Raw genomic sequence first — 27,282 nt, 5'->3', positions numbered from 1 at the left:
AAGGTTTGAGTTGCCAAACGTCAGCCTAAAAACCTTAATGACTTGGAGAAGATCTGCAAAGAGGAGTGGGACAAAATCCCTCCTGAGATGTGTGCAAAACTGGTGGCCAACTACAAGAAACGTCTGATATATGTGATTGCCAACAAGGGTTTTGCTACCAAGTACTAAGTCATGTTTTGCAAAGGGGTCAAATACTTATTTCCCTCATTAAAATGCAAATCAATTTATAACGTTTTTGACATTCTGTATATTTTGTTGTTATTCTGTCTCTCACTGTTACCTACCATTAAAATTATAGACTGATCATTTCTTTGTCAGTGGGCAAACGTACAAAATCAGCAGGGGATCAAATACTTTTTTCCCTCACTGTATCTATTGGTATCATGTGAAGTCATGGTAATTATAGAGATGTTGTTTTAGATTGAAGATGTATCTCTTCAAAGAAGAGCACTGCTTCATATAATTCCTAGTTGGCCGCAATGGTCTGGTCGATCCAGCTGCGTATGGCGGTGACGCGCGTGTACACGGCAGGAATTCTGGTGGAGCACGAGCTATTGCCCCACGACACGATCCCCACGAGGTTCCATGCACCGTCCTTCTCGCACACCAGGGGGCCGCCAGAGTCATGCTGTAGGCGAGACACACACACGCATGAATTCCTTTTCACTCGGACACATCTGTCCATTTCTATTTCTACAAAGAAATAGGTTCCGTCAAAAACACAAATGACAGAGACCAAGATGTCTTAAAGACATACTGCTTTGTATATCTGCTTTTATAGGCTAAACACTGTTTTGGAATAAAATGCGAAATTTTTCAAGACAGTGACGATGGGCATACGTTTAACACGTAGGCTTTCGCGACTAGTATTATTCATAATAAAGGCTTTTGGGTTAGATCACGTTATTTATAAATGTGTCCCAACCCTCCACCACCCGACATGGCCAATCAGTAAAAATGTGTCACGTTGACGAAAGACAAATAGTTCACTACTTTAGCCCACCGGTGTGTTGAAGAGTGGATCCACAACATTTACAATTTGAGTACGCCGTTTCGCTGGAAATTACATCCAGCATCTTCGGCCGATTTGCCAGAATAGTGAAGCCATCCACCTGCTTCCGGTCTTAAATAGTGCAGGATGACATCATCATTGTTGAACCCCATCAGGATTCGAGATCAGAGGCGGAGGTGGGGGTGGGGGTGGAGGTGTACGCAAGTATGTAATACACCAGTAATCAGCCACTAAACATGTGATTCACCTGTAAGGAATTGCAATATGTGTTGTGTATTACTTAATAATATGCTTCCACGCTGCGCTGAGTATATAGCTATCACAGCGATTGAAATTATTTGAATTCTTAATTTCAATTGATTCTATAACTAATCTTGACCAGTAATAATTAGTTCTGCATAACACTTCAACGTAATAAAAATCAATTGAATGTCCTTGTTGGCAAGCATGCTCTGCCACTGCTAACAGCTGTGTTTGGGAGAATGTAATGTTCCTTTGGTGTTCTTTTAATCTTACGGTAATGTTACGTCCCGTCTGTCCAATATAACACCGCGTAAGCAATTGATCCGATATACACCTTCTGTTGATAACTTCAGTAATTCATTTTTTGTACAAGACACTAGTTTTGGAATTTTGTGTACCATACCAAATCTCACTTCAATGTTTTTCTTTGGCAAAACACGGGCTAATTTGTCAGTATCTCCCGAGATATATGGTATTTAAATTTTTTGATAATCTGATCACTCTTCTTGGTTCTTTCGGTAAAGTCACGTAGAAGGGAAATAATACATCGAAATTTAATCTGATCACTTTCAGCAATATTGTTGTTCGATCTTGATTTGGCATTAAATGCTCTGTTAATTTTAGTGTCATTGTAGCCATTCAGTCTTAGTGCTCCTTTAACATATTTAATCTCTTTCCTTAAACTTTCACTATCTGACACTTTCTTTGCCCGATGTATGAGTGTCTTTATGAGAGAGAGGATTTCTCTGCTGGGTGATGATGCGAATCTGCATTCAGATAGGCATCCGTGTTCCTTTCGGTAGACGCTGTGTATTATTTTGACCGTGTCCAAGCAAAATATCCAGGAAGGGGAGTGTGTTGTTCACCTCCATTTCCATGGTGAATTGAATGGCTGGGTTTTGCACATTGATATTATTTAAAATTCATTGAGTGTATCTTTTCCACCTGGCCAGACAACCAAAGTGTCATCGACATATCTAAACCAAAAAGATGGTTTAGGCAAGTGTCATTGTTTCAAAATTTTCCATGTACAGATTTGCTATAGCAGGAGACAAAGGAGAGCCCATTGCTGTTTCTTCCTTTTGTTTAAAGAAGTCACATCTCCACAAGAAATAAGTGTTATTTCGACAATGGTCGTTTTGGAATATCTTCATGTAAACCTGTCTTCTTTACCAGTGTATCAAGTAATTTAAGTGACTCGTTAACTGGAACCTTAGTGAACAGAAAAATTACATCAAAACTTACCAGAATCTAGTAGTCCCACTCATTAGGGTTAAGTTTAATATATTTAATCACATTCACAAGATATTCAGAATTTCTTATAAATGAAGATGTCCTTCCGATGTAGGGCTGTGTTTGTTTAATTACATATTTTGTTAATTTATATCTTGCAGAGCCTATTGTACTTACTATGGGTCGTAATGGGATACCGATTCTATGCATTTTTGGTAGCCATACAATCTTGGTGGTTTTGAGGCCCGTGGCTTAATTTGGCATTGCTCAGTCTTAGGGATTAATTAATTTTCAATGATTGCATAAGTCTTACGTTGTAAAGTATCCTTGCTTTCTATGAAACTCCTATAAACACGCCCTTCCCTCATAACATGCTAAGCAATTTTACTTTGGTCACCACTGAAAAAGAGCTTCTTAACTCAATTAACTGAACGACTGACTGAGGTGCTCACCCTGCACGAAGTAGCTCCAGCACCACCAGCACAGATCATGACGTCGGTGATTTTGTTCGTGTTGGCCAACAGCTGCTGGCAGGTGGGGGTTGCCACAATTGCCAGAGCGGTCTGTTGCAGCCTTGGGGGTGTGCCGGAGACTGAAACGTCAAACATGTCACCACGGTTGAGAGTGAATCCTATAGCTATTCTGAACACTTCTGAAGAAGCATTACCTAGTGTAGAATGATAGTTACCAAAATTGTTGGTCTTGCCCCAACCAGACGTGACACAGTTCAGGCCAGGGGGGAAGTTATCAGAGGTGGAGGAGAGACATACAGGTGAGACGCCATCGGTCATCTGAGCAGGCTGGGACAGCTTGATGAGTGCAACGTCATTGTTGATGCTCATTTCGTCCCACTGGGGGTGGTTGATGGCCTGTGCAGATATAGAAAGGAATAGAGGAATGCCATAAACTTATGTCAAATACGGAGAGTAAAACATTTTAAAGCCAGACTACTTCATGGAAGAATCTCTATCATTATGGCTCATTCTAGATTTGAAGCTTTCGTGACTGCAGGAATCCATACTCTTTGGTTCTTTCGGTAAAGTCACGAAGGTATAAAATAAAATAAATCACGACGTTTCGATTGCAACACAAGCAATCATCATCAGGTGGGAAAACCACAGCAAGGATTGTTTTGCTGAAGTGGGAGAGAGAGCTACCGTGCCCTTTCTTACCTATGTAGGACTTGAGAAACACGCGTCACGCGTTGGATTGTGATACGGGCACGCGGCAGACAGTGAGGGCAAACGGCGACACAGGGAGAGGGGCGACATACTGTTGTTGTATACAATTAAGGTGACGGGGTAATTAAGGGGGGCCTGCAGGTGTTCGGGGGTAATCGAGGACGCAGGCCGGTGATTGGACGAGAGGTATGGGTGTCGGGAATTGGTGCCGCGGTGTCTACAACAACAACACTACGTGAGGCTGGGGGCTGGGGGCGAGTAGCGAAGCGCGGGATGGTCCAATTAAGGCAAATTGGCTCGGGGATAAAGGCAAAGAGTGGGGAGAAACGGGAGTTGGTTGGTGCCTGGGACGAAAGACAGACAGAGGAAGAGACGGAGCAGCAGACAAGACAATATAGTATACGGTAGCAGTGAACAAGAGAGTATAGTATAAGGTAGCAGAGGTCAAAGAGTATAGTATACGGTAGCAGTGGACAAAGAGAAGACAGAGTATGGTAGCAGCGGATAAAGAGAATAGAGTATAGGATAGCAGCAGAGTAACGGACCTTGGTGGAGGAGCTACCACGGAGTGAGACGGCAGAGAGAACAAAGAGCGACCGAGCTGGAGAGAGAGAGAGAGCAGAGAGGAGGGTCGCTGGAGGAGAGGAGCAGAGGGAGAGCGAGCGAAGCCAGCGGAGCGAGCGAACGGAGGGACATTGAGTGATATTGATAGGGAGTTGTGCGTTGAAGAGTATGGAGGGACACTGAGTAATGCCGACGGAGGAGATGTGAACTATACGTGTTTAATAAAGAACCGAGAAAGACAAAGAAGCTGTCACGTCAGTACGGGTCCTACAACTGGTGTTAGAAGTGATCAAAAGAACTACGCCGACATGTCCAAGAAAGTTACGAAAAATAACTTACCGGCGGGCTCATCGGCCGACAGCAGTGACGCGGACGTGATACCCCCGTCGGGGTTGGAGGCTCCCGCTCCCCCGGCGGACGCGGCCGATGGGGTGCCGCCGTGGGAAAAGGGCGACCCGAACGACGAAGATGAGCCAAGCCCGCCTCACGTATGGAGAGCTGCGATGGCTGTGTCGGAGGCTAGGATGGCGGCGCTCACGAAGGAATTTGAACAGTTTATGCAAACGATACGGACGGCGCCGACGGGATCAGATCAGCTGCCGCACGAGCTCGTCACATCTGCGGAGGCCGGCGGCACGGCTGTATCTCCCGATGCGCCAGGTGCAGAGCTGGATGCTGAGGATGAGCCAGAGTCACCGACTTCGAGCACACGACGCCGATTGCACGTGGAACGCTTTGAGGTTAAAGTCGGCAACTGGACGGCGTTTACACGACGGTTTCGGGCAGCGTACGAGTCGCTAGGGTGGACAGAAGCTGAAGCGCTACGAGCTCTGCCAACGGCCTTGGACGATGATGTGCTGGCGACGTTCTACAGCTTCCCTGGGGGGGGTTCGCTTGTCACTAATGGAGACATTCACGGCGATGCAGGACATTTACGAACCGTGATCGGTCACCAAGCACAAGTTTCAGTTGAGACGGCGGGCGGAGACGGAATCTCCCCTCGCGTATCGCCGTGCGCGATTGACCCTCGGCCAAGTGGCTTACCCGGCGATGGATCAGGCCGCCCTTGATTCCTTGGCCCAGGAGAAGCTGTTGCTGATGGCGAAGGAGTTACGAGTCGTCCTCTCACTTTTCAGCAACAGCGACGACGACGGGTCATCTTTGTAGATTGCCAGGAACATCCAGGCCAACCTGGATCTTCGCGACGAGCCAGCAGCGGTGACACCACAGCCCCTGGTGGTGTGCGCCGGTGCGGCCGGGGGACTATCGGAGTTGGAGCCGGGGTCGCTGCTGACGGCGGCAGCCGCACGGCCGCTTGTGGGCCCACCTCGCCGCCCCGGGACGTTTGAACGTGGCGGTCCGCTGACGTGTTACGAGTGCGGGTGTCGAGGACGCTTCGCACGGGATTGCTGGAGATGGAGAAGCGTCTTCCTGCGATCATCAGGAGGCTACAACCATGGATTCTTCCCATCCCAGGACTATCAGGCGAGTCGCGACACATGCAATACATGGCCATATCCTACACTTCACCCATCCACGACACCACACACTGTTGATCCCCCTTTGTATGACTCACATGGGAATGCTGTATGGGGTGCGTTGGCTCATCGTGTTTTGGGAGCTGCGCCGGGTTCGTCGGATGTGATGGCGCTTGTTCAAGAGGTACAGGTTCGAGTTATCGTCGATACGGGGGCTTCTGCGACCCTCATTTCCTTGAAAACTTTCCGATTATTACCAACATCGCCCCATGTTTTGGAACCAGTGGATGGCCCGTGTATAGCGGCAAATGGGGGCAGTTTGGGAATTTTGGGTCGAGTACTTGCAACGATTCAAGTTGGGGAGGTGTGCGTAACGGGATACATTTTGGTTTCGTCTGTTCTGGCCGTGCCATGTTTGTTGGGCACAGATTTTTTGCAAAAGATGCCAATTAAGATTTCGATTGAGAAGGGACGATTGGAATTGCTATCGGGGAAGTGCCGTCACTTTTTGGGAACTCCATCTAAATTTGCTCGCGTTAACGCTGTGGTTCAGGCGGTGGTTAGCCGCATGGCACGCATTCCGCCTGCGACACAGATGCTTGTGCCATTACGCTTGAGAAAAGGGCTGTCAGTGGGTAACTTGGAGGAAGGCATTTTGTTGACACCGTCGAATGCCGTGGCACGAACGCCCTCCTTGGTTGGTGCTTTTACAATGGTGCCGGCGACGGATGAACCGTTCATTCAGATTGTAAATATGGGGCACGAGTCAGTCGTTATTCAAGTGGGGACTACGCTGGTGCACGCGTCAGTTGCGCGGGACTCGGAAGGGGATGCGTGTTTGGCAGCTGGGGAAGGAGATACGCTACCACGGGATGAGGAACCGGGCTGGTTTCGGGATTTGTACGATTGCAATGATGATTTGACACCCGAGCAGCGGTCACGTCTTCGGGGGTTGCTTTGGGAATTCAGGGACGTTTTTAGCTCAGGGAAGTTTGATGTCGGTCGCATGTCCCTGTTGCGGCATTACATTGATACTAGGGATGCACCCCCAATTCGGTTAAATTCTCACCGGGTGAGCCCGCTGGAGAAGGATTGCATTCGGAAAAAGGTGGACGAAATGTTGCAACAAAATATCGTCTCTCCTTCTTCCAGCCCATGGGGGGCTCCGATTGTATTGGTTAAAAAACGAGATGGTTCTCTGCGATTTTGTGTGGATTACTGGAAATTGAATAAGATTTCGGTGGCGGATGCATACCCGCTCCTGCGCATTGATGACTCATTGGACGCCTTGTCCGGTGCAAATTTTTTTTCCACTTTGGATCTTTTGTCGTGCTTTTGACAATTGCCCTTGGATGAGGAATCTAAACCGAAGACGGCCTTCCGCACGCCGCAGGGGTTGTTCCAATTTAACCTACTTCCGATGGGGCTGCACTCCGTGCCAGCCACCTTTCAAAGATTGATGGAACTTGTATTATCCGGATTGCAGTGGGAGTCATGTTTGATATACCTTGACGACGTCATTGTGTTCAGTAAAGATTTTGAGGGACACTTGCAGCGGCTACGGGCTGTGTTTGGCCGGGTACGAGACGCCAATTTGAAATTTAAACCCCAAAAATGCCAATTGTTGAGAACATCTGTTAAATACTTGGGGCATGTGGTCAGTGAAGCGGGAGTCGCCACTGACCCGGAGAAAACGAGTTGTGTACGTGCATGGCCAGTGCCTAAGACAGTGTCGGAAGTGCGTAGCTTCGTGGGATTTGCGTCATATTACCGTCGATTTGTTAAATATTTTGCCACAATTGCGACGGAGCTGCATACGCTGACTGCTAAGGTTAAGACGTTTCTATGGGGTGATGAGGAACAGCGTTCGTTTGAGACGCTCCGGGACGCTTTGGCTGACGCACCGACGCTCGGATATCCATATTTTGCGGAAATGTTTATTTTGGACACCAATGCCAGTGACACGGTCATCGGCACTGTATTGTCGCAGACGATTGATGGAGTTGAAAGGGTCGTTGCGTACGGCAGCCGTGTACTGCCCCCGGCAGAGCAAAGATATTGTGACACACAGGGAATTGTTGGCGATTGTACACTTTGTGCAGCTGTATCGACCATACTTGTACGGGAGGCAATTTTTGGTCCGTACTGACCACGCGGCGCTGCAGTACTCCTTGCGGATCGATCAACCCTCGGGTCAGATGGCCCGGTAGCTTGAGGTCCTGTAGGGATACTCCTTCACGGTCCAGCACAGGAAAGGGACACGTCATGTTAACGCGGATGCTCTGTCCCGATTGCCTCAGTCGTCGGGCTTGTGTAGGCGCTCCGAGGGATCGCTGCACTGTGGGCCACCGCTGCATGGCATTCTGGCCATGGCCGCTGCAGCCGATTTGGACTGGGTTGACGAAGCACCGGCTAAGGAGCCCGGGTTGCTGGGATTGTCACGGGATTGTTGGGCGCACTTGCAAGTGGACAATGCTTCACTTACCAGAATGAGGCTTCGGGCCTCCCGTTCCAAACATTCGGATAATCGGGCCTTTCTTCGGCTCGTAGACGACCTCCTGGTGAGGTGGGATGTCATCTTACAGAAGTTATGTATTGTTGTGCCACTATATTTGAGAGGGAAACTTATTCACGACGCACACGAGCGATTGATGCACTTGGGTGAGAAGAAAACCGCCTTGATTTTGAGTAACGATTTCTATTGGCCGGGATTGCAAAATGATGTTCATTTGTATGTTAAGGCCTGTCACGAGTGCGCACGGCGAAAGGCGCCGGCGCAGCCATATCAAGTACCATTGCAGTCGATATGGGTTTCGCGGGTAAACGCGATTATAACCCTTGATATTCTGGGACCGTTCCCCGTTACCCTGCGGGGTCAAAAATATTTGCTTGTGGGGGTCGAGTACCTCACTTGGTGGCCTATGGCATGGCCGCTAGCAGACCAATCGGCAGGATCGATCGTGGAGGCCTTCCTGCAGGGTTACGTTTTTGACAAAGGTGCCCTGGAGCACCTGCTCACTGACCAGGGTAAAAGAAATTCGTCCCACCTATTGAATGAAGTGTGTGATGCATTGGGTACAAGGAAAATTCAGACATCCCCATACCACCCGCAAACCGACGGGATGGTTGAGCGTCTTCATCGAACATTGATGTCTATGTTGTGCCAACAGGTTAATTCGGCTCAGACAGATTGGGATCTACATGTTCCGGCGGCCTTGGCCGCTTATAGATTAGCTCCACACGTCTCGACAGGGTATTTACCCTTCTATTTGATGTATGGTTGTGAACCGGAAGCCCTGGCCCTGGTCAAGCTGGGGGTAAAAACTAAAAGGAAGTCGTCAGCGGTGCCTGTCTCCATGCTTGAGGCATTGGATAGTCTAAAAGAGGCTAGGGAGGCCTCGCTGGGAAATTTGGAACAGAGGCAGGTGGCTAATGAGCACCTGCACGGTACGCAGCCTCCACGGGAGCCATGACAGGTGGGGGACAGGTCCTGGTTACATTGTCCGATGGTGCCAGTAGGCACGTCACCGAAATTCCATCGGCCCTGGCAGGGTCCCGTTGAGATTGTGGAAGTTCGCCGGGATCAGAGTGTGAGGATTCAATACGGTCGCCGATTGTGGAATGTTCACCCGTCGTGCTTAAAGAGATATGTGGTACCTTATGATACGTCATCTCCCATCCCGGAACGGCCTGTATTGGATGTGTCCGGCGAGCGTACTGTGCGGCGACGGGAGAACGCACCTCAGCAGTTTATCCCCCGTGTGTCTGCAGGATCGCCATTTCTGAGTCAGGGGCCACCCCAGGACGCATGCGACCGCGTTGGTGTCTCGTCGGGGAATGGCCGGTGCAACGAAGTGTGCGCACGTTTCGGGCAGGACGCTGCCCTGCGCCCACGGAGAAATATTCCCTGCCCCTGCCCTGCCCCCTGTTCACCCGAGCCGGGGTGACGAACCGGCTGTGGGAACCCGCTCCAGAAGAGTGACTTTTTCATAAACATTGCGTGACATGGACGTTGCTGGTCGTATTCGGGGGAGGGATCGTGTACATTGTGTTCGGTTATTGTGTATTGCCGCGTGACGTGTTGTGTTTAGCCGGGATGGCTAACTCTTTAAACATGAGGGGTGGGGGGTGATGTAGGACTTGAGAAACACGTGTCACGCATTGGATTGTGATACGGGCACCCGGCGGACAGTGAGGGCAAAGGGGACACAGGGAGCAGGGCGACATACTGTTGTTGTATACAATTAAGGTGGCAGCGTAAGTAATGGGGGCCTGCAGGTGTTCGGGGGTAATCGAGGACGCAAGCCGGTGATTGGACGAGAGGTATGGGTGTCGGGAATTGGCGCCGCGGTGTCTACAACAACAACACCACATGAGGCTGGGGGCTGGGGGCGAGTAGTGAAGCGGGGGATGGTCCAATTAATTAAGGGAAATTGGCTCGGGGATAAAGGCAAAGAGCTTGGGGAGAAACGGGAGTTGGTTGGTGCCTGGGATGAGAGACGGACAGAGGAAGAGACGGAGCAGCAGACAAGAGAGTATAGTATACAGTAGCAGTGGACAAGAGAGTATAGTATAAGGTAGCAGTGGACAAAGAGAGTATAGTATACGGTAGCAGTGGACAAATAGAAGACAGAGTATGGTAGCAGCGGATAAAGAGAATACAGTATAGGATAGCAGCGGAGTAACGGACCTTGGTGGAGGAGCTACGACGGAGTGAGATGACAGAGAGAACAAAGAGCGACCGAGCTGGAGAGAGAGGGAGCAGAGAGGAGGGTCGCTGGAGGAGAGGAGCAGAGGGAGAGCGAGCGAAGCCAGCGGAGCGAGCGAACGGAGGGACATTGAGTGATGTTGATGGGGAGTTGTGCTTTGAAGAGTATGGAGGGACATTGAGTGATGCCGACGGAGGAGATGTGAACTATACGCGTTAATAAAGAACAGAGAAAGACAAAGAAGCTGTCGTGTCAGTACGAGTCCTACACCTATATAACCTCTTACCACGGCAGCTCTCTCTCCCACTTCAGCAAAAATATATATTGCTGTGGTTTTCCCACCTGATGATGAATGCTTGTGTTGCAATCGAAACGTCGTGATTTATTTTATTTTATATCTGCGTGACTTTACCGAAAGAACCAAAGAGTATGGATTATGGATCATGCCTGAATTCCAAGCGTAGGATTGATCACCCTGTCGCTGGCCGCCTTTGGGGAGGGTGTATAGTATGAAAGGCCGAAACACCCTAGGAACCAAAGGGTCACTACTGACGATGCGCTCCCCAAATTTCACCAGGCTCACTGTTCATGAACTCTTGGAAGTGCTTGCACAAAGGATAGTAACATCTCATCCTGTGTTCTTTGGAATCTGAATATCTGGACTTGTCCAGTGACTGCTGAGAAAGATCAGCTGACAACAGGGGAAAGTTCTTGTGGCGGCACGGAGAGACGGCTGACAGGAGGGAATAGACCCCACTGGGACAGACATGGGTTAGCTTCCCATTTCTGTAGTTTCCCATGCTTCGCAGTATGTTGGAAACACCCGATTTAGCTACAAAAAGTCAACATACGAGAATACCCCTAGAGTCTGCGAGAGCGGGGGCGGAAAATGACTCATCGACTGACAACATGGTAACGACTGGACCGGAAACGACTACGAGTAATGAGAGCACAGCACAAGAGAACACCACAGCAACTGTCACAAGTTCCGCTGCAACAGCAGGCCACAAACAGATGCAGGTATGTGTCTGTGGTTGGAGGAAAGTTACATCACACCATGGGTTTAGGATCCACCAGGGGAAGAAGGGGTGTTTGGGTAAAGAGAGACAGAGGCCTCGCATTGATTACTTTCTGCGAAAGCGATCAAATCAGTCGAATGAAGCACAGCAACTGGACGCAAACCATAGTTTGCAGTGCATCAGTACCACTGTCATGGAGGACGTAAACTCAAGCACCGAAGTAACAACTGAGGTGGAACCAACAACAGGAGTGGAACTCACCCAGCCTCCGAGACCTGCAATCGAGAGGAGACTACCAGGGCACAGACCGTATGTGAAGTGGCCTGGCGCCAGTGACAAGAAGTTGTGGGAAACAGTGAATACTGACCTTACCTTGACCCTCGAGAAACTTCGAGGCACTGTGGAGAAGAAGTTGGAGAGGATGGGGGACATCATCTATGAGTACGGGGCAGAAAGCTTTGGAGTGCAAGAGGCAAAAGGCGGGAGAAAGGTTCCAACCCCACCAGTTTCTAGGAGGCAACAAGAAATCAAGCGCCTCGTTCAAGAAAGGAGACAGCTTAAGAAACAGTGGAAGAAAGCCTCGGAAGTGGAAAAGGAGGGCATAGAGGCACTTCAGGCTGACATCGAAACCCGTTTGGCATCCCTCCATAGAGCAGAGAACCTACGGAAGCGCAGAAGGAAGAAAGAACAAACTAGAACTCGATTCTATAAAGATCCCTTCAAGTTCCTTAAAAGTCTCTTCACGAAGGAAAAAAGTGGAGTTCTAAAAACAACAAAGAAAGACCTAGAAGAGCACCTGAGAACAACAAACTTTGACTCAAAGCGACATGAACATCTGGCCATCCCATCAGATATCCCACCCATTGAACCCCCGGAACATCATATTGAGACCAGCCCTCCGACATGGAAAGAGGTGGAAAACACAGTTCGAAGGGCAAGAACAGCATCAGCCCCGGGGCCAAATGGAGTCCCGTACAAAGTGTATAAGAACGCACCAGACGTCCTGAGGTTCCTCTGGAGGCTTATGAGAACAGCTTGGCAAAAGAAGATAATACCCAAAGTGTGGCGTAGGGCAGGCGGGGTCCTGATCCCTAAGGAGAAGGATGCAGTGAACATCAGCCAATTCCGCCCAATCTCCTTACTGAATGTCGAGGGTAAAATCTTCTTTAGGATCATTGCCCAGAGGATGGCCGAGTACCTGCAAAGGAATGCGTACATCGATACATCTGTACAGAAGGCAGGAATATCAGGGTTCACTGGCTGCTTGGAACATTCCAGCATGATCTGGCACCAGATCCAAATGGCCAAGGTGGAGAAAAGGGACCTCCATGTAGTCTTCCTCGACCTCGCCAATGCATTTGGCTCTGTGCCCCATGAACTCCTGTGGTCTGCCTTCAGATTTTTCCACATACCGGACACCATCACAACCCTGGTGAAGTCGTACTTTCAGGATCTGCAGTTCTGCTTCACCACCTCAGAGTTCACCACCTCATGGCAATGCCTGAATGTAGGTATAATGGCGGGATGTACCATTTCTCCATTGGCATTCATAATGGCAATGGAGGTTATCATCAGATCCTCAAAATGGGTTGCTGGTGGACAGCGAGTCGACTCTGGTTTTCGCCTCCCTCCACTCAGAGCCTACATGGACGACATTACAACATTGACCACCACTGTCCCATGCACCAGGAGACTGCTCAGAAAACGTGAGGAGAACATCAGCTGGGCCCGTATGAAGATTAAACCATCCAAGTCACGCAGCATCTCGATTGTGAAGGGAGTACTCTGTGACCTGAAATTCTTTATCGGAGATGACCAAATCCCAACAGTGTCTGAGCAGCTGGTAAAAAGCCTTGGAAGGTGGTATGATGCAAGCCTGAAGGACAAAGACCAGGTGCAACAGCTGCGCAAAGACATCAGTAGTAGCCTACAGTCCATCGACAACACCCAGCTACCTGGAAAGTTAAAGGCCTGGTGTCTGCAGTTTGGTCTCCTACCCCGGGTGTTGTGGCCCCTAGCAGTGTATGAGGTTCCAATCTCAACAGTGGAGAAAATTGAAAGAGGAGCCACGAGCTACTTAAATAAGTGGCTCGGAGTTCCACGATGCCTTACCACCATAGGCCTCTATGGAGATGGTGTCCTCAAGCTGCCCCTCACCAGTCTAACCGAGGAATTCAAGTGTGCAAAAACCAGGCTCCAGATGACACTGAATGAATCTCGAGACCCAGTGGTGAGCAACAACGCGCCGACCTTGGCAACTGGGCGCAAATGGAGGCCAGGAAAAGCAGTCCAGGAGGCAACAGCAGCCCTCAGACATGCTGACATTGTGGGTCATGTTCAGCAAGGGAGAGGAGGCCTTGGGCTAACTAGCCGTGCTGCTTGGAGTAAGGCCACTGCACCAGAGCGGCGGAAGATGGTAGTGCAGGAAGTACGCCATCAGGAGGAGGCTGCAAGGTGGGCCAAGGCAGTCTCTCTTGCCAAACAAGGACAGTGGACTCGATGGGACAGTGTGGAGAAGAGGAAGATCAGCTGGAAGGATCTGTGGGCCACGAAAGCGAGGCGATTGAGCTTCTCCATCAGAGCAACATATGACATCCTTCCAACACCAGTTAATCTTCACCAATGGTATGGTGAAGATCCGGACTGTGCCCTCTGTTCCATGCCAGCCAACCTCAGGCACATTCTCACAGGGTGTAAAACAAGCCTCACCCAAGGACGCTACACTTGGCGTCACAACCAAGTCCTTAAAAACCTTGCGTCTGCCCTGGAGGACAAGCGAGCTGCCACCAACTCCCTACCACCCCCAGCAGCATCACACCCCTTACGGACGACCTTTGTCCGCGAAGGGGCTAAACCACCGAAGAGCGGCTCTACACCAATAGAGCGAGACCAGCTGCGCTTGGCCCGCGACTGGAAAATGCTAGCTGACATTGGCCGGCAACTTGTGTTTCCTCCGGAGATCGCAACCACCACCCTAAGACCTGACGTGGTGCTCTGGTCCCGTTCGCTCAAGAAGGTCTTCATCATTGAGCTCACAGTACCCTGGGAGGACTCAGTAGATGAGGCTTATGAGCGAAAACATCTGCGCTATGCCGATCTAGCTGCCGAAGCACGGCATCATGGCTGGAACACAGAAGTCCGACCAGTGGAGGTGGGCTGCAGAGGTTTTGTGGCAACATCTACAACCAGACTGCTTAGAGACCTGGGAATTAAGGGCCAGAGCCAGCGTTCGGCAATCAAAGCTGTATCGGAGGCGGCAGAAGGCAGCAGTCAGTGGCTCTGGATGAAGAGGAAACCCCCCAGCTGGGCCCCAAAGTGAGAAGGCCAGGAGGTATGCAGTCAACAATGCTTGACTCAGGGAGGAGGACGCCCCTGCCATGCATAGTCCCATGGGATGTTGGCTACCAACAACAATTCAACTCCTATGACTAATTGGGAATGGGACGCAAGCGTAGGATTGATCACCCTGTCGCTGGCCGCCTTTGGGGAGGGTGTATAGTATGAAAGGCCGAAACACCCTAGGAACCAAAGGGTCACTACTGACGATGCGCTCCCCAAATTTCACCAGGCTCACTGTTCATGAACCCTTGGAAGTGCTTGCACAAAGGATAGTAACATCTCATCCTGTGTTCTTTGGAATCGGCAAATAAGCTGATAATGGCTTAATTTAAGTTACATTTAAATGTAAGTAACATAATCCACTTAGATGTAATGAATACGTTGTAACTTAACAACTACAATTGTAAAATGTGATACTGTCAATAAAAAAATGTCAAGTCACTCGAGCTTCATTTGAGTCACCATCACCATGAGGTTGCCGAGGTTAACTGAATGGAAATCTGAAGAGATTTCCTGACGAGCTTGAGCAATGTAAAGTTTTCTTTACAGAATAAACATGAAAACATGAATGCGAGCCCGACCACAACACTTTGGTAACTGGAGCGTCCGAGGCCACAAGTGCAACGATTGCATCAGTATAACCACATAGTCTGTTATTCTTTGGGTATTTCAGTAGATTCACGTAGATAGGTTAAAAAAAAACTATGACGTTTCGATCGCAACACAAGAGACTGTTATCAGGTGGAAAAAATGGGGGGGAAACTACGAAAGGCAAGCTGTTTTAAAGGTTTTAAATGGGCGTAGACCAGGCGTCCTGGTATCAGAATGAAGTAGGCGGGGCACAAGTGCCCTGGGCCCTGCGCAAACGGAGATGGTTATGTTCGTATGAAATCGTAATTAGGAGAGGTGGGAGCCGCATGAGACATGGATAAATTAACAACTTGTGGTACGCCCAATGCAGGGGCGACACCTCAGAAACTGGAATTGCTTGTCCCATCTTTTGTAAAATAAAACTAACATCAGAAGGTGACAAGATGAAAACATAACATACAGTTATCACTTAAACTGGTTGATGACGTCCGTCCAATGATTGTTGAGTTTGTACCCATCCTCTCGGTTGAAATTGTGTCTGTGTCTGTATATATGAATGGCTTCATGAACGAATTTTTGTTAATAGCCAGTGGGCTTGCAAAGTACCTTCGTCTTAGAGAAATCAATTTCGTGTGAGCCAGCCGCATTAAAACAATGATCAGCCACGACTAAAGTGTTGGTCCTCCCGTGTTTCAAATCTGCCTTATGCTCACGAACACGGTCCGAGACATGTCGCTTAGTTTCCCAAATGTAACTACTGCCACAGGCGCAGCTTAGTTTGTAGATGCCGGGGTATTGGATGTCAGGGATCTTATCCTTCACAGATGGGATCAGATCATGTCGTCTGTTGGCAATGACATATCGATGTCATTCTTTTAAGATCATTTTCTGAATATATGGAGCACTTTTTACCTATATTTGAATATACATATATACAATACATTATTTTATTTATTTCGTGCAATACTGTTGAAAAAAGAGCAGAACATCACCACCAGCAGACCCCGAGGTAGACTGGTAGATGCCAATTGATTGCACCAACTGGCCTCAGATTACCTTGGCGATGTTCATTGTCTGGAACTTCTCAGAACTGGAGCTTTGGTCATGCTCACCCAAGATGACACGGTGCTCCGAGGGGCTGTTGAGCAATCACAATACATTACTTCCATGTTATCCCGAATGGGCCAGAGGTGAGCCCTTAGCCATGTCAGGCATTCACAAACTGAATTTAATAAATTATGGACGTTCTTTGTCAATCCACTGCTGGATAAAGGCCTCTCCAAACTGTTGTGTATGTACCCCCTTTTTATTTTTTTTTAATATTATTTTTTTTTTAAGGCTTATTCTGCCATCATATATAATATTGTTTTTTTAATAGACACGGGGCCACGTGGGAACGAACACGCCCCCACACTTCCACAGAGGCCCCCACACTTCCACAGATGCGCGCATACCTCATTTCAAAGGAAAGAGGACATGACAGGGGGGGCAATAAGGTAATAAAAAAAAAACTCCCCTAAATTCACACAAGAGGAACAAGGGAGGGGGGGAATTGCAGGCGGGGGGTTGCAGAACCAGGAGACACGGAGGAAGAGATAATTATATTCTGAACAAAGATAAGCCGGGATATCAGATTAAATAATCACAAGAAGTCAAATAATAAGTACGGAATTAAAGTAGAAGAGGAATCAAGGGCGGAGAAGGCTCTCAAAATTAACCAAACACAACACCCATGGGAAGCGAGCAACACGGCCGCCTTTGTCTTTCCGAGAGGATCTCCACACACAGGCACCAAGCTAGGAAATGACACCCATAAAGGGGGCAATGGCTCAAAGGAAATAAACACGTCTTCGAATAAATAAGCGCATGCGCCGGGTGCTCCCACCGTGGAAACAACCGCCTTTGTCTCCCCACAACACGGACAAACACGCACGCGAAACACACGGACGGACACACACACGGACGCAGATGGTTCAGCCCACAGGAAGGTTTTATGACACAGCCTTTGAACAACTCGGGAAGCCGAGTGGAAGTTTCCGATATAAACCGAAGGAAAATCCATACAACTCAGATCGACAGGGGCTCTGGCCCCCATCACAGATCTCCAGGGCTGTGGCTCCATCTCTCCTCGTCGCCGCCAACGAAGAAGCTCCTGTCATTCAGAATGACGAGGTTTGCGGAGTAGCGACGCGTAGCTACAAGCCGAGGTCTGCACCACCTGAGAAGAATCGCTACCCTGAGTCGCAGAGCTGCGAGTGAAGCCAACAAAGACGCCAACGTCCACCCTGCCACGAACGAAGCATCGCTCCTCGTCAGAGTGACGACCAGCGAACAACCCGCAGGAAAGGCGGAGATCGCTGAACGAGCGCTGACCGTGCGCCACCTTGCGCCACCGTGCGCCACCTTGCGCCACCGTGCGCCACCGTGCGCCTCCGTGCGCCACCGCGCGCCATCGAGCGACAACGAGCGACACCTTGCGCCACCGAGCGACACCGAGCGACACGAGCGACCGAGCATCTTCAAGGACAGCATCGTGCCAACTCGTCATCTAGCAGTAGAAAGAGAGAGCGCACGAGCAGCACCAAGCCCCCGGAACCATCAAGCGCCAAGCAAGCAAGTTTCTTCAAGGAACATCGTGCCAACGCCGCTCAATCCAGCAGTGGAGAGAGAGAGAGAGAGCAAAAGCCGAGCGACACGCCGAGCGAGGGAGCAGCAGGAGCTGTTCGTATCCTCCCACACCACACAAGCTAACGACACAATTAATATTACGAGAGGACAACGCACACACAGCACGCACACGAATAAGACTTTCAAAAAGTGATCTTTGCGTTTCAAAAGGGTTGCCATTTCGAGGTGGTGCGTTCAATATCAACTGATCGTGCAAAGCAGTTGCTGCCGTCGAGTTGCATGAATAAGAAATGTTTTAGTCATTTTCGTTAACTGCATAATTTCGCCAATGAAGAAGTATTTTTAGTCATTCAATTTAGTTAATTGCATAATCTTGCCCATGAATTATTGACGCATGTTTAACCTGCATGATAGAATGTCACGTGCTTGTTAGAATAAAATTGTTATCACAGAAGCATATTGAGTGTTCTTTCCAAGTCCATGCAAAACCATCTTATTCATAAGAGCTGTATCCTGCGATGAGATATGAAAATGGAGACCTAAAATATTATAACACACACTAGGATAATCGGTAAATGAATCTATGATAATCGTGTTATCCTGATTGATAACTCTGGATAAACGAAACTAAGCAAATTATCATAACTGCACACATTAACATAATCGCAAGCCTCCGCATAAATTACTACGATTATCATAATTTATGCATATAATCACACGCATTATCATAATTTATGCGTATTAATACACGCATTATCATAATTAATGCGATTTGCGCATTTTTCGGAAAATTATTAATTTTTATTATTTTCATCAAAATTTCATAATCACAACACATACAACATAATGGGTGGCGTCGTCCGGGATCTCTCGCAGACAGTGTTTTGCATGGATGATGGAATGAATCACTTCGTGTTAACCAGAATATCAGGATCGAACATTGCATGGTAATTGTGAACGGGCGGAAAACAAAAAAACGCCCTCTAAGGTTAAAACCCAGAATAGCAGGTTAAAACAGAGACAGTGGAATTAAGATAATATCGTATCAAACCAATTGCATCCTGTGATAAATGGTGTTAGAGGTACGCACTCTGAATCGGAAAATAACAGATAGCTCGAGTCGAATTGACTACACTCTGTGAGATAATTGTTTATATGCACTCTGAAAAGAAATGTCAAAGTAACTTCCGCCATACCTAAGATGCTAGGATTAAGAATAATTTTTGAATGGGTTACGGGAAACGGGGAGCTCGTATTTAAACGTACCGACCAATCTGTTACAAAGCAGTACAGTCAGAGAGACATATGGGAAGGGAGCTGTATCGATAACACGAACACACCTCGGGGGAAACTAATTGACTGGATAAAAGGTAACGAAGGCGAACACGATGTAAAAACTGCAGGAAAGGCAGGACAGGACTCATGCCTTCTCACACAGGCATACAGACAGGGATTGTGGAATGAGGGAAAATTTGGAAAGGAAACGGGAGAGAAATCAGTGCTCGCGACACCAGCGAAACTCACAGACGTTGATCCACAGAATAAATATGGAAGTAACATTAAATCACACTCTTGGGTACGTGGACAGAGTCCAGGGACTAATCGCACAAAAATTATGGATATCGAACAAAAAATCATTGACAAAGGGAAACCCTCACAATTCGAGAGAAGGAATGGAGAGATACATATGCAAACAAAAACATGTGAGACTGACAACTTCACAGATAGAGGGAGGAAAAATGTTAAAGTAAAATCGCCAGGACATGGTACACTAAGGGCAGAGGCAAAAACTGAAGGGAAATGGCAACACGAGCGACACGGCACTGGGCGCGCACACAGAAAATGCACACCACTTAAACACAAGCGACACAGCACAGACCAAAGTGACAGATTGCCTGATGATAACTTGTTTGATGATGACGCTGTCGGCAATCAACTTTCGGAATACCTATTCACCAGTAAAACCCTTAAATTGATGGACAAGGCTCTAGTCAGAATTCCCGATTTTGACCCCCACAATAAGACTATGGATATCCACACACATATCGCAACCGTAGAAGAGGAGGCAATGATTAGAGGGCTGAGGAGACGGGATGAAAAAGCGAGTTTGTTGAAACGGACCTTACATAAAGAATCTATTCCATGGGTAAAGTCACTACCACACAAGGTTAGAAATGATTTTAAACAACTGAGCCTGGCAGTGATTCGGAAGTTTGGAGAATATTCGACACTCACTGAGGGGTTTTATGCTGTAAAATCGATGACCCAGGGCATGGACCAAGATCCACGTGACTACCTCGTCCAATTTAAAAGAGCGTATTACGCAGGCGATGTGAATCAATACCACGAAGGAGATAAAATGTTCAAAATTATGTTTTTTGAATCCTTGAGCCCAGAGATTACAGAAAGGGTGAGAATGGTTTTGAATCCAGAAACCGCATCCTTACGCCGCATAGAGAGCAAGGCGTACATGGCATGGTTATACAGAGCTAAGAATCATAATTCGGATCCAGAACACAGGGAGAGGGATGAGGAACCCAGCCTCTCAGAGAGGAATAAAAATCACCGAGCAGTCCCACCATGCAGGACGGAGCAGAAACGCACGCACACATGGCAAAATAACCCAGAGAGAGGTTGGCACGAGAATGAGAGCGGCACAAAGCCGAACATTCAGGAGAATCGCAGGAGGGAGAGGTTCAGAACAGAACCATATCAACACCCCATGCCACGACACACACAAGATCAAAATTACCCACAAAGATGGCGAGGTAACAATCCAGGAAAAATGTGGCACCCAAATGGGAGAAATACTTGGCCAAAAATGTACGAGAATCGCAGGAGGGAGAGGTTCAGAGCAGAACCATATCAACACCCCATCCCACGACACACGCAAGGTTCAAATTACGCACAGAGATGGCAAGATAACCACCTAGCGGGAAGGTGTTACACAGACCGCGGAGGTATGGATGCGAACATTCAGGAGAATCGCAGGATGGGAGGTCAAACACAATCGATCCAATTCCGACCAATTCCTCCACCGGCTATACCAAGAGGGAATAGAGGAATAACACAGAATGCGGTCCAAATACGTGATGAACCATCCACAGTGAGTGCGAGCGAGCGGCCAACACGCGCCCCACCCGCCGAGGTGTTAAACCCTGAGCAGGCTGCAAGTGACAGGGCTGAATTGAAGTGTGATCGGACGGTGGATAGCAGACAGCAGAGACAAAGAGAGAACACAGAGACACGCCCTGAGGAGCGCAGGCGTGAGCCTTTGAATGGAAAATATCCAAGGGAAACCAAAATGTATGTGGATCGGAGTGCTAAAATGGAGACGAATGTTCATGACATATCAGGAATGGTGTTGGAATCTAACACACTCGTAAAAACAAAGAGGGCAACATTACGAGGCACGGAATTAAGTCGACACACTGACTCGGCAAATGTGCATGTAATCGCAGAGAGAGCGAATGCCACGAACCAAGTGTCAAAATGGGTCGTGTGCGCGAATTCTGGTTACGTGCAGCACAATTTTTCACCACACACTCCCACGACGCGAGAGAGTGAGAGAGGAAACTACAAAAACGAACCCGAAAACCGTGATCAAATTATCAAAGTGATAAGTGGTAAACCAGGCAACATGAGGAAGGTAACGCATAAATGCGTTCGAAACCGCTACCTAGCGTTTCCCAGGATTTAACAAAACAAAAATGAATGTTCGTCAGAGTTATGATGTATGAGAACCGATGTAACGCAATATCGATGTTAACGTGTTGTTTATTTTCTTTGCTTATTTCAGATGTAACCAGGTTAAGATGGTAATACGTGCACGCGCGTCGTAAGAAATAACCGCCGAGAGTAAGGGCGGCTGATGGGATTCATGACATAAAAAGGGGGCATTACTTTGTTTGAAAATTCGCCAGTGGCCAAATCGACCCCTGATAATTTTCAAACGGGCGGACTGTTGTGTATGTACCCCCTTTTTATTTTTTTTTAATATTATTTTTTTTTAAGGCTTATTCTGCCATCATATATAATATTGTTTTTTTAATAGACACGGGGCCACGTGGGAACGAACACGCCCCCACACTTCCACAGAGGCCCCCACACTTCCACAGATGCGCGCATACCTCATTTCAAAGGAAAGAGGACATGACAGGGGGGGCAATAAGGTAATAAAAAAAAAACTCCCCTAAATTCACACAAGAGGAACAAGGGAGGGGGGGAATTGCAGGCGGGGGGTTGCAGAACCAGGAGACACGGAGGAAGAGATAATTATATTCTGAACAAAGATAAGCCGGGATATCAGATTAAATAATCACAAGAAGTCAAATAATAAGTACGGAATTAAAGTAGAAGAGGAATCAAGGGCGGAGAAGGCTCTCAAAATTAACCAAACACAACACCCATGGGAAGCGAGCAACACGGCCGCCTTTGTCTTTCCGAGAGGATCTCCACACACAGGCACCAAGCTAGGAAATGACACCCATAAAGGGGGCAATTTCTCAAAGGAAATAAACACGTCTTCGAATAAATAAGCGCATGCGCCGGGTGCTCCCACCGTGGAAACAACCGCCTTTGTCTCCCCACAACACGGACAAACACGCACGCGAAACACACGGACGGACACACACACGGACGCAGATGGTTCAGCCCACAGGAAGGTTTTATGACAGCCTTTGAACAACTCGGGAAGCCGAGTGGAAGTTTCCGATATAAACCGAAGGAAAATCCATACAACTCAGATCGACAGGGGCTCTGGCCCCCATCACAGATCTCCAGGGCTGTGGCTCCATCTCTCCTCGTCGCCGCCAACGAAGAAGCTCCTGTCATTCAGAATGACGAGGTTTGCGGAGTAGCGACGCGTAGCTACAAGCCGAGGTCTGCACCACCTGAGAAGAATCGCTACCCTGAGTCGCAGAGCTGCGAGTGAAGCCAACAAAGACGCCAACGTCCACCCTGCCACGAACGAAGCATCGCTCCTCGTCAGAGTGACGACCAGCGAACAACCCGCAGGAAAGGCGGAGATCGCTGAACGAGCGCTGACCGTGCGCCACCTTGCGCCACCGTGCGCCACCTTGCGCCACCGTGCGCCACCGTGCGCCTCCGTGCGCCACCGCGCGCCATCGAGCGACAACGAGCGACACCTTGCGCCACCGAGCGACACCGAGCGACACGAGCGACCGAGCATCTTCAAGGACAGCATCGTGCCAACTCGTCATCTAGCAGTAGAAAGAGAGAGCGCACGAGCAGCACCAAGCCCCCGGAACCATCAAGCGCCAAGCAAGCAAGTTTCTTCAAGGAACATCGTGCCAACGCCGCTCAATCCAGCAGTGGAGAGAGAGAGAGAGAGCAAAAGCCGAGCGACACGCCGAGCGAGGGAGCAGCAGGAGCTGTTCGTATCCTCCCACACCACACAAGCTAACGACACAATTAATATTACGAGAGGACAACGCACACACAGCACGCACACGAATAAGACTTTCAAAAAGTGATCTTTGCGTTTCAAAAGGGTTGCCATTTCGAGGTGGTGCGTTCAATATCAACTGATCGTGCAAAGCAGTTGCTGCCGTCGAGTTGCATGAATAAGAAATGTTTTAGTCATTTTCGTTAACTGCATAATTTCGCCAATGAAGAAGTATTTTTAGTCATTCAATTTAGTTAATTGCATAATCTTGCCCATGAATTATTGACGCATGTTTAACCTGCATGATAGAATGTCACGTGCTTGTTAGAATAAAATTGTTATCACAGAAGCATATTGAGTGTTCTTTCCAAGTCCATGCAAAACCATCTTATTCATAAGAGCTGTATCCTGCGATGAGATATGAAAATGGAGACCTAAAATATTATAACACACACTAGGATAATCGGTAAATGAATCTATGATAATCGTGTTATCCTGATTGATAACTCTGGATAAACGAAACTAAGCAAATTATCATAACTGCACACATTAACATAATCGCAAGCCTCCGCATAAATTACTACGATTATCATAATTTATGCATATAATCACACGCATTATCATAATTTATGCGTATTAATACACGCATTATCATAATTAATGCGATTTGCGCATTTTTCGGAAAATTATTAATTTTTATTATTTTCATCAAAATTTCATAATCACAACACATACAACAAAGCCCCATTGTGTGGGTCGTTAGACTAAACTTTACACTGTTTAGTGCACGTTTTCACATTTTAAGGAATACCACAGTTGTATTAACATGAAATAAAATAAAATTCTAACGTGCACAGTATTTGCTTGCTCTCAAAGAGACACTACTACTCAGAGTTGGAAGGAACTACGGACAACTGGCAAGGCAGCCAGGCGGTCAGCCGGTGCCAACAAATGCCTAAGCTGTGGTTTTCTCTATCTGCCAATTAATGACGGTTGAAACATGTGGGAGGAAACTGGAGCGCCCGGAGAAAACTCATGTGTGTGAGGGGAAAACACTCTCCCATACGTAGAAGCAGGGGAGCCCACATTTGGTGTAGCAGCATTCTGGCAAACCAGGGTATGGCTCATCGACACCCATGGGAAGGGAGTTTCACAACAATCCACTTTCTTTCGTCTCCACACTGCTGAATTGCAGGTATGCACAGCCACTACCACCATGTTAAAGTGCATGGTATAAGTTGTGATGGTAATTTCATAAAGGTAAAACATAATTACGAACATGTGTACCTCTGCTTACAACAAATTACATGTTTAACCTTGTTTTATTAAATTCTGTACATGTGCGTAATAATTGTAAAAGTCATTAACCCCTTATTTTCATGATGCTGGAATTGATGAATTTACATGGATTATTTTTAGAACATATGAAGATTTTGTAGGAATATTAATGGATGACCACATTTCAAATTAAAATGTAAATGCATATATATGGAGATGTGTTCCTAAAGGGTATTAGAGCTAGAATTGCCGTGGCAAAAGCAGAATTCAAAGAAGAAAGAATACTGCTGGTAGCATGAACATGAAACGAATCGCGTGACTTTTAAAGACCCACGTATAAAATGTGGTGGTTGTTCTGCTGAGGTATGGATACTGAAATGAAAGAGGAAAGATGCATGAATTAGTTTTGAAATGTGTGTGTGGAGTTGAATTGGAATACATAGGCAGTATTATTTAATCGTGTCTGTGAACGCAAAAGCAATAGATTGGGCATATATGAAGTACGCTCTAGAAGGCTGAAGGAGAAAATCTGAAAAGGTAAACAAAAGTGTTATTTCTAAGGGTGATGTGACAGTGCAATATTTTATATGATGGAGTGAACTAAAATCGTGAACCTGTCCTCATAAAGAAAACTCAAGAAAAGTTACATAAACAAATATTTGAATTGAATTACCTGAGTCCGCAATGAGCAGCTGTCACAACCCAGTAAGGGTCAATGAGGGAGCCGCCGCAGAAGTGGAAACCAGTTTTGCTCTGCGTAGTGAAAATCACATGGCTGTCACATTGGCGCTCTGTGACTCAATCCTCGATTTTAAATAATAAAATTTAAACATGATTACTTCTCAAGAACTCGTATATTGTTTTTCATCATTTCGATTTTAGTGTGCTTTCTATCATTTCCGAGAGATATATAATCAAATGTACTTTGCCCTTTATTCACTTCACTTGCTTTTTATGTTAAGTCATGAAAAGTATTCAGCCACCGCTGAGGAGCTGTATTGGTCAATATTAGTTCCATACATAGCTGTGTATAAATGATTTATTCATATTTCTGGCAACCTTGTCGGGTAGTGGAGGGTTTAAGAAAAAATTGTGGCATGAAACTGCCACATGGCCAACCGTAAAACAAATATCAATTATTTTATTACTTCCCTTCTACGTGACTTTACCGAAAGAACCAAGAAGATGAATCCCTGCAGTCACGAAAGCTTTAAATCGAAAAATCAATTGTACTTTTTACGGTAAAGTCGCGTAGGTAAAAAAATGAAATAAAAATTAATAAAATAAAATAAAATTAAAATCACGACGTTTCGAAGGCAACACAAGTGTGACGGTCCCATCTGATGACCGAGACTTGTGTTGCCTCCGAAACGTCGTGATTTTTATTTTATTATTTTATTTTTATTAATTTCAATTTTTTTACCTACGTAACTTTACCGAAAAAACTAAGAGTATGAATCCTTGCAGTCACGAAAGCTTCAAATATAGAATAACTATCAATTGGTTTTGTAATATGTTCATATTACTGTACTCATATGTTTGTAATCCAAGTTCATGTTTATCCCACAACTCCCCACACTACCTCCCCATGCACTCTGGCCATCGCCATTAGTTTACATCTGCAAAAGTTGACTGCATGGACACCTGCCAGGGCCAGGAGCCCGGCATCGCTTCCTCGCCGTTGACGATGCGGGAGTAGCCTGTGATGACTGGCTTGATGGCTGGGACACCACACCCTGTAGATATACAATTATTTAATACTTATATCATTCAGAGACTTATCTCTATATATAGATATCCATATCAGCTCAAACTTCCTGTACATCACGTGACTTCTATGTGGTTCCCCTCACTCTAGATTCCCTCTCCCCCACCACCCCCTGTGAAAACAGATGCTGCTCCTTGTAGCAGCAATGAGGCCCTAATGTAACTTCTTTCTTATCAGCTTTCCTGACAATTTGGCATAATTTTCCTTTCCCTTTTTCATCTTTTTTTCTCACATTTTTTTATTCTCTTCCCCATTCTGTTTTCCATATGTTTTTTTTCATACATTGCACGGGTAAAAAGTTGCAAGTTCTGTTCAAAGAACATGTAGCAGAGTAGGTCTACAATGTGATGAGCTGCCAGCTTTTCTAGCATGAAGAATAAAGCCATGAAAGAACAGCATATACATCGCCATTGTCACTCACCAAAGGTGGTGCCGATGAAGGCGAAACACGAAACGAGCCAGAAGAGAGCCATTACTAATTCCGTAGACACTGCTGGTCTCATGCTGATTCTCAGGCTCTTTTATACGGAAAAAGGTACGTTAATAGTTACCTTGTTCTCATATATTGTCCACATTTTATTTACTCAATCAGATGTCATATCACAGGTGTATTGGGTCGATATCTGCACATGACCTTGACAATTTTCGTCACGGCAGGAATCATTCAATATTTTCCATAAAACAGCATAGAGGAAATATTTTATCTGATATTCGTCTACTTGTTTAGATAAATGTGGAAACATAAATATGTAGTGACATAAATGGAGTCACTATGGCGTTTAACGCCAGCTAACATCAAAGGAGTGAAGCAGTGTATCAAGGGCCTCTCTCG

At 47.0% G+C, this 27,282-nt stretch overlaps 1 protein-coding gene across 2 annotated transcripts; it reads right to left on the bottom strand.

The window, feature by feature from the left end:
- Positions 1–466: 466 nt before the first annotated feature.
- On the bottom strand, positions 467–26,923 carry LOC133350804 (chymotrypsin B-like). Of its 2 annotated transcripts, XM_061565548.1 has the most exons (8): positions 26,872–26,923; positions 26,300–26,418; positions 25,356–25,435; positions 23,182–23,188; positions 16,426–16,497; positions 3,177–3,357; positions 2,941–3,080; positions 467–628 (listed from the first exon to the last, which is right to left on the bottom strand). In XM_061565548.1, exons 1-8 carry the CDS (start codon positions 26,921–26,923, stop codon positions 467–469), a joined length of 813 nt encoding a protein of 270 aa, XP_061421532.1. The 2 variants fall into 2 exon arrangements, with proteins under 2 accessions (XP_061421532.1, XP_061421531.1); XM_061565547.1 differs by lacking the exon at positions 23,182–23,188 and having other exon boundaries at positions 16,426–16,507.
- Positions 26,924–27,282: the final 359 nt, after the last annotated feature.

Source organism: Lethenteron reissneri, chromosome 35 (assembly GCF_015708825.2).
Source record: "Lethenteron reissneri isolate LAM-NWPU_2019-01 chromosome 35, ASM1570882v1, whole genome shotgun sequence".
In the NCBI taxonomy this organism is placed as follows: Eukaryota; Metazoa; Chordata; class Hyperoartia; order Petromyzontiformes; family Petromyzontidae; genus Lethenteron; species Lethenteron reissneri.
Note: the sequence above shows the minus strand (reverse complement) of the source record. Positions and strands in the feature narration are given on the sequence as shown.